A 7707-nucleotide genomic window follows, 5' to 3' on the forward strand; every position below is an offset into this window, starting at 1 on the left:
CCTCTTCCTCCCCCTTCCTCCTTCTTCCTCCTTCTTCCTCCCCCTTCCTCCTCCTACCCGCAGAAGTTCTCCAGGATTCCTGCCCAGGCCTCTGTCCTTCCCCACTGTGAGCTTTCCCTGCTGGCTTTCATCAGCTCAGGTTAACAGCCATCTTTGTACCACCCAGAGATGCAGACATGCTTCCAGTTTTTCTCTGCTCCCTCCACCCTGAGGTCCTTTAGCCCAGTCAGTGTGTCCCAACAAAACTGGTAACTGGGCCACGAAGCTGCCACCCACTATCGCTTCCTTACCTTACCTTGCTCAGCGGCTCTCCTGTTAACCTTGTGGCCCTTGTGGGAAGCGGCCACATCACCCGGACTCCCTGCTCTCCCTCAGCCCCAATATCCAGTCAGCCAGCCCCCAGTTCTTCAGCTGAGGCTGTAGACTAGCTGAGAAAGCACACACACACACACACACACACAGAGCCCCCCGGTCCCCCACATTTTACCAAGTTCGTCCTTAACCACAACAAAAAAGACCCATGGCACAATGCAATTTCTTCATTTCTGAAAATTCTGAGTGAAGGGCAGGAAGGAGCAAAGAAAAGTGGTTTCACAGCCTTGATGGGAACGAGGCTCCCTTGAGCTGCCATGAGGCAGGGATGACAAATGAAGGCCCCCCCCGCCGCGGCCCACGGTCCCCCACATCTGCAGTTTCACGATGCCGCCAGCCACTGACATGCAGGTCCCAGCGGCTACACCTTGAGTGCCCCCCACTCACTCTGGCCTCTGTGCCCGCAGACAGGCCCCGCTCGGCTCCCCTTCCTGGGGTGGGGGCACAGGCTGCTCCCAAAGTTTCCTTTGAAACCCCAGCAGCATGGTGCTCAGAGACCAGGGTGCAATCCCCGCTGATGACGGTGCTCTCATCTCTCCCTAGAATTTCGTGCTGTTTGGTGCAGATGTTCACTACGGCTGAAGTCGTCATGGGTGCCGGGGGGCCGTTAGCCCTGCCGGGGGGGGGGGCGGGGTTGTTGGCACCCCCTCCTGATGTGCCCATGGGGGCACAGGCTGCCTTTCCCCAGCCCTTGAACCAGAAACCCTTGCAAATTTCTCTGAACTCAGATTCAGAAATTCTCTAAATACAGAAACTTCGTTCCTTGAGAAAGTGTGCGGTGTGTACTTTAGGGATTATGCATTTTCCTGCAAGGGCTAAGTCTGCACCAAGATTTCCTCCAAGAATTGCTTTCCAGTTGTTACCACACTATTTCTCATCGAGCTTCATACCCCACCCCCCACAAAAAAATACTTCTTTTTCTGTGCAATTCTATGTGATGGTATTATTTCTTGGTTTTTGCTCATTCTTTCCTTCATTGGCTGGACCCAGCATGCCCTGCAGCACCAATTCACAGCACAGATACAATCACCTCTTTCCATTCCTCTAATTAATCTCTTGAGCCCCCACATGCCCTTCTTAGCAGAAAGTCTCATGTCCCTTTCTTCCTTTCTTTTTCTTAGATTTATTTATTTATTTGAGAAAGAGAGAGCAGGGGGAGGGACAGAGGGGGAGGAAGAGAGAAACCTAAGCAGACTCCCCACTGAGCACAAAGCCCTCCCCGGGGCTGGATCTCAGAAATCTGAGATCAGACCTGAGAGGAAACCAAGAGTCCCATGCTCAACCGACTGCCCCACCCAGGCGCCCCTCTTTGTCCCCTCTGAAGACACCCCTCATTCCACACTTCCCAAGAGTATCTGGGGTTTACTTAGTCCAAAGGGAGCGAGTCTTGCTTCCTAAGGTCAGGCAGAGAGGGTTTGTAGAGTGGATCCATCCAACGAAGCTGCTGTTCCTGCCACTGCCACACAGTGTCGCTGTTGAGCAGCTGCCCTGCACAGCGTGTTTCCCTGCCCCACGCTTGGGCTCTGTGATGTGGCTCCCTTTTCCCAAGCTCTCCTGACCAGCAGTCGAGCCCAAAGCAGAGCACTGGACCAGGGGACAGAGGCCATTGGAGGTCTTAGCCAGTCACATCGTCAGCTGCAATTAGTTCTTCGCCATGACTCTCCAGGCTGGCATGCAAGCCAGACCACCAGCCCAGACTGTCCTTGGGCCCTTGGTGAGTCTGGGGGCTCTGGGCCATTTCCCATCGTGGCACACCAACTGTGGCCATCTCGGGCCATTAGCCGGGTCCTCCTAGCATGGACTGAGCAGTCCTGGAAGACTCTCTCACGGCTGACATTTGGTCCAAGACCAGAAAGATGAGGAGTCTGAAGCACACAGTGGGGTGTGGGATGATATGACCAGATTTGGTTTTAAACGTGTTTTGTGGTGACTCCTGAAGGCATTGGAGGGGCAAGAGTGGAAGGGGATGGGTACAAATTAGGAGCCTGCTGTCATTCAGACTTCAGCCAGGTTGCTTAGTGAAAACGGAGGAGCATGTGTAGTGAGGAGAAGCAGATAAAAGACATTTAAAATGTTTTGTTTTTAAAGAAAAATGCATATGCTCTGCGAACATCATTGATTCTCTGTTAAATGGTGGTAGGGATCCTGGGGCCACACGGGAATGGAGGGGCATCGATCAAGCCCAGCACACCAATGATTTCATTAATCCTCATGGCACTTTCTATCCCCCAAGGTGGGGATCACTCGCTCTCTTTAGATTGAATCACCCTCCCTGGACTACACAGCGGGCCAGTGGCAGACCTGGGATTCCCACCCTCAGAGACGCCCTCTAAGCCCATGCTCTTTCCACTCCTCCCAGACGTCAAAATCTTGTCTGTTGGGAGCTTGGCCTATTTAAGGCAGGACTGCTGTATTCCTTTGCATAGGTCGTGTACTGTAAAAAGGCATCAGGCTAAGAGAACAAAATCCTTTCTCTAATTTGTTCCACCAAGAGAGTGCACGTTTTTCTATTTGCCAAAAGCTCATGGAGGCAGAGTAGGAACAGAAAAGCAGCGTGTGAGGCTGGAAGGAAGAGCATGAGTGGAAACACAGCATGGGATGAAGCTGGGAGGACTTCAGACTCCTAAGGACTCTGGATTTTCTTCCAAAAAATAAGGGAAGTCATTGAAGAGTTTTGAGGAGGAAAACAACACAATCCAAGTCACAATTCTGAAAGACCCATCTGGTTGGGGTAGGGAGCCTCGCTGCTAAGTGTGGGACCCAGCCCTGCCCTCCCCTCCCCTCACTTCCTCTCCCATCATCCTCTTTGGGGGTAGTTGGCCCCTCCAACAATGACCCTCTACTTCCCAAACATTCAGGCACCCCCTGCCCTACTCTCTACAGAAAAAAAAATGTCATTATTTCTTGGACCAAAAGACTAGTGAATGGAACGCACTGTGCCCCGTGGACAGCTCTCTGATGGGGGAAATAGGCAGTTGTTTGGGGTATGATTTGCAGAGAATTCCCCACCACGCTCCAAATGATCTGCCATGCTGCCAACAAAACCACTCTGAGCAACTTCTCCCTCCAGGCTAAGCATCGCCAGCTCCAAATGATTGCTAGTGTATGGGTTTTCTTTTGGGGCTGTTGAAACTGTTCTAAAATTAGCTGGTGGCAATGGAGGCACGACTCTCTGAATACACTAAAAACCGCTGAACCGTGCATGCACTTGAATGGTGAACATGAAAATATGTGAACGTGAAAAATATGTGAAAAATATGTCCATAAAGCTGTCTCGTTGAGATCCGATTTTCATCTCCTTTGAATCTGTACCCAGAAGTGGGATTGCTGGATCTAGGGTAGTTCTATTTTTAATTTTTTCAGGATCCTCCAGTCAGTCTTCCACAATTAGAAAAGGTTAGCTGCACCAATTTACATTCCGGCCAACAGTGCACAAGGGTTCCCTTATCTCTACACCCAAAAGTTGCACACACACACACACACACACACCACAGTGGAATATTATTCAGCCATGAGAGAGAAGGAGGGCCTGCCATTTGCCACAACATGGATGGAACTTGAGGGCATTATCCTAGGTGAAATAAGTCAGACAGAGAAAGACAAATACTATATGATCTTACTTATATGTGGAATCTAAAAAAGCCAAACTCATAAAAACAGGGAGTAGAATGGTTACCAGAGGCTGGGGTGGGGGAATCTGGGAGATGTTATTTAAGGAGACAAACTTGGAACAAGTAGGTAAGTCTTGGAGATCCAGTGTGCAGCATAGAGATTAAAGACAGCAATTCTGTATCATAAACTTCAAAGTTGCTAAGAGACTAGATCTTAATTGTTCCCATCACACAAAAAAAATAAAATAATTACATGACCTGATAGAGATGCCACGTGACTCCAGAGTGGTAATCATGTTGCAAAATATTAATGTATCAGACGAACACATTGTACACCTTAAATTTATATGCCAATTATATCCCAAAAATAAATTTACAAAGAAATAAACAAGATTCCCCGGGTGATTTGAGAAACGCTGTCATGGTCTAACACCTTTACCTGCATTGGCGGGCAAGGAAAGTGAGGATAAGAGGGTGTGGTTTGTCCTGCATCACACAGCCTGTCAGGAGCAAAGCCTAGACAAGGACCTGGGCTTCTTTGCTGCTAGTCCTTCCTATTTTATGGCTCTGTGTTTTGGCACATTCGGTTCCCTCCTCCTGGACTGCCCTCTGCTGTCCCCTCTGCAAAACGTCGATGTGACCTTCAGGACGCAGCGGGATGCTACCTCTCTATAAAGTCTTCCTCTCGGTGGCCCCCAGAAACCCCTTTGGTGGCAGAGCATGGGTTGCTGTGTATTTATAGTACTATCTTTTGTAACCTACTGTCCCCACAAAAGACCTGTACAGACTTTGGCAAAGAATTCAAAGCTTTCCGCAAGAGGAAGGCGTTTGCTGCAAAAGATCAGTAAGTGCAGGAGAAATGTTCGGTGTGCTAATTGCATCCATCAAGGTCCAGGCAGGAAAAGAGAGCCCATCTCAGTTGGTTCTTGGGATTCGAATTAAGGGGCTATTTATAGAGGTGGGGGACAAGCTTAAGGACACTGGCAGAAGATGCTGAGGGACCCAGGAACTAGCATCCCTAGTTTCTGCCTTAAAGCAGCAAAGACAGGAGTCTGGTGTCCAAGCCCAGGGAGGGATGGAGCCATGGGTGAAGGGTTTGGGGGAGTGACACAGCCATGGGTCAGACTGAGATGCAAAGCATGGAGAGAGCTGAGACGTGCCCTGTTCCCTCTCTCTTCCAGACCTCTGACTTTCTGTCTTACTGCCCTTTAGCTGAGCCCAACTGCAGATGAGGAAATTGAGTCACGGAGTGCCCAAGGTCACACAGTGGGCAAGTCAGGATTCAATGCAGGCCAGGTGGCCCCAGAGTCCATGCCCTTAACCTCACACTGTTTCCTGCTTTATGTTCATTCCCTCCCTCAACAGTGATCTCCTAGGTGCCACTCGATATTCCAGGCACTGCGGTTTCCAAATTCTGGGTTTTCCAAACTCTTTCTACCAACACTTTAGTAATCAGAATGCATCAATCACCGGCAGCGGATGGACAGCCAGGGAGAAGAAAGGCCCAGGAGTTCCGAGCAGCCTTGCAGTCATGCTGTTCCCAGAGCCTCTGCTGGGTCCCAGGTCACCAGGAGGGACCTTGAGCCACGGGAGGGCACCTGTGGGGGTGGAGGCCTGGCCTAGGGTCATGTGGCACGCTGGCTGGCTGGGCAGGTGTAAGGTCTGAAGTCCACCGCTGTGGGAATTCTCACCCCTGCCAACGGCCTCCAGTCTGGGACATCCTCAGACTGCTACCAGGGGAGTGACACTGGTGTCCCCAGGCGGTCCCCACTCTCCAAACCGTCTTCCCCTACTCCGCACGGGAGTCACCTGCCCTGTCTCCCTCATTTTACAGAGGCAAACGGAGGCACAAGGAGGACACGGGTTCGCTGAGGGTCACACACCAGGCAGGAGCTAAGCCATGTCAGAACTTAGGTCATGGTTCCAGCTCCCAGCCCAGGGCCCCTCCCCACCTCCGCAGGCTGAGTCCGGGAAGCAGATGCCCCTGGAGCAGGGGGAGACCTTGCCTGCTGCCAGGCTTTGTCCTTGCCCTCGGCTCGGCCTGGAGTGGCTCCTCCGGAGGCTGGCTCCTGCTCATCTTTGGGGTCTCAGCTCAGCACGTTACCTCAGAGAAGCCTTCCTGGACCATCGTTTTGGAATGGCATCCACAGATCTGGATTCAAATTCCTGCTGGGTGACGGTGACCAAAATCACTTCACCTCCCTGAACCTCAGATCCTTCAGCTAAAATGAGACAGAGACACATGCGTTAGAGGGCCAAGAGGTATATGCACAACCAGCGCGGGGTCCGGCACAGGGCAGGGGCTCACAGCTCCTGGTTCCCTGCCCCTTCCCGCCCCATGCTGCAGGGATCACGGGATTCCGCAGCCTCAGCCCTGCCCTCAGGAGCTCCCAGGCTGGGGCCGAGGGTGGTGTGCAAGGGACCCCCAACAAATCTCAACCCAAAGGACACCAACAACAGGGGACAGAGGAGCAGAGAGATCCAGACTGTAGGCTTCCCTGTGTTCCACGGCAGTGGGGGCGGTGGGGTGGAGTTCTGATCTTAACCAATCCCAGTGCCTTTTATGACCCATTGGGAAGAAACTGTTACTCCTGCCACATTTGGTCTGTTGAGGTGATCACAGAGACCCAACCCAATGTCAGGGGGAGGTTACAGAGACTCCACCTTTTGATGGAAAAGAGTATAAAAGAATTTTGTGGACATATTTTTAAAGGACCACAGTTACGAAAAAGCAGAGTGGTTACTGCTGTGATGGAGAAAATGCAGATATTCTGGGACCTCAGCGGAGGACCTCTCTCTAATCCGGGGAAATGTGGGGGTGATCAGGGAAGGCTTCCTGGAGGTGGGGGCAGAACATAGGATCTCTGGGAGGGGGGAGAGGGGGGAGGAATCCCTATGAATTAAGCACAATCCTTATTATAAATTTTGTTTCCTCAATGAAATTTTATTATCTTTACTTACTGCGAATACAACATGTCCCCCAAGAAAATAAAAATTTTAAATACCAACAAACAAAACGATTTTTAAAACATTCTGGCCCATCTAAACAGAGACAATCCCTCATAACTCCTTGCTAAAAATTTTCCATGCTATGGGGCACCTGTGTGGCTCAGTCGTTAAGCGTCTGCCTTCGGCTCAGGTCATGGTCCCAGGGTCCTGGGATCGAGCCCCACATCGGGCTCCCTGCTCTGCGGGAGGCCTGCTTCTCCCTTTCCCACTTCCCTTGCTTGTGTTCCCTCTCTCGCTATGTCTCTCTCTATCAAATAAATAGAATCTTTAAAAAGAAAAAAAAAATTTTTCCAGGCTGGCAAACATTGGTACAGAACTTCACTATACGGTGTCATTGGAAACTGCCCCTCATGAGCATCTTTCCAGATCAAGAAATACATTTATTTCTGCAGCCTCACTTTTAAATGTACCATAGTTAATTTGGCCAGTGTCCTCTTGCTGGACCCTGTAGGTTGGGTCCCGCTGCTCGCCTGCCTGCTCCATGCAGCGCAGCGATGGGCACCTTGGTGAAGTGGCGTATTTGCACACTGATGTCAGGATGTACTGACGTTCCAGAAGCAGAACTTCAGGGTTACCAGGCATGCAAGCGTTTAAAGATTTACCAAGTTGCCTTCCAGAAAATGTTACCACCAGCAAGGTTTGAGAAAGCCTGGTTTCCCACAGGGGCATGGCAGAAAGATTTCTTTAAACTCAACTCTGTTTGTTTAAAAAAAAG

At 50.7% G+C, this 7707-nt stretch overlaps 1 protein-coding gene across 1 annotated transcript in view; it reads left to right on the forward strand.

Annotated features, from left to right (window-relative positions):
* Nucleotides 1-1265, forward strand: part of BPI (bactericidal permeability increasing protein) — a 26164-nt gene extending 24899 nt beyond the window's left edge. The window contains exon 15 of the mRNA XM_021689275.2: nt 916-1265. Within this exon, the coding sequence (XP_021544950.1) occupies nt 916-954 (39 nt within the window). The 3' untranslated portion in view covers nt 955-1265. The remainder of the gene's footprint in view (nt 1-915) is intronic.
* The last annotated feature ends 6442 nt before the right edge of the window (nt 1266-7707 follow it).

The sequence above is a fragment of the Neomonachus schauinslandi genome, chromosome 10, assembly GCF_002201575.2.
Source record: "Neomonachus schauinslandi chromosome 10, ASM220157v2, whole genome shotgun sequence".
Lineage (NCBI taxonomy): Eukaryota > Metazoa > Chordata > Mammalia > Carnivora > Phocidae > Neomonachus > Neomonachus schauinslandi.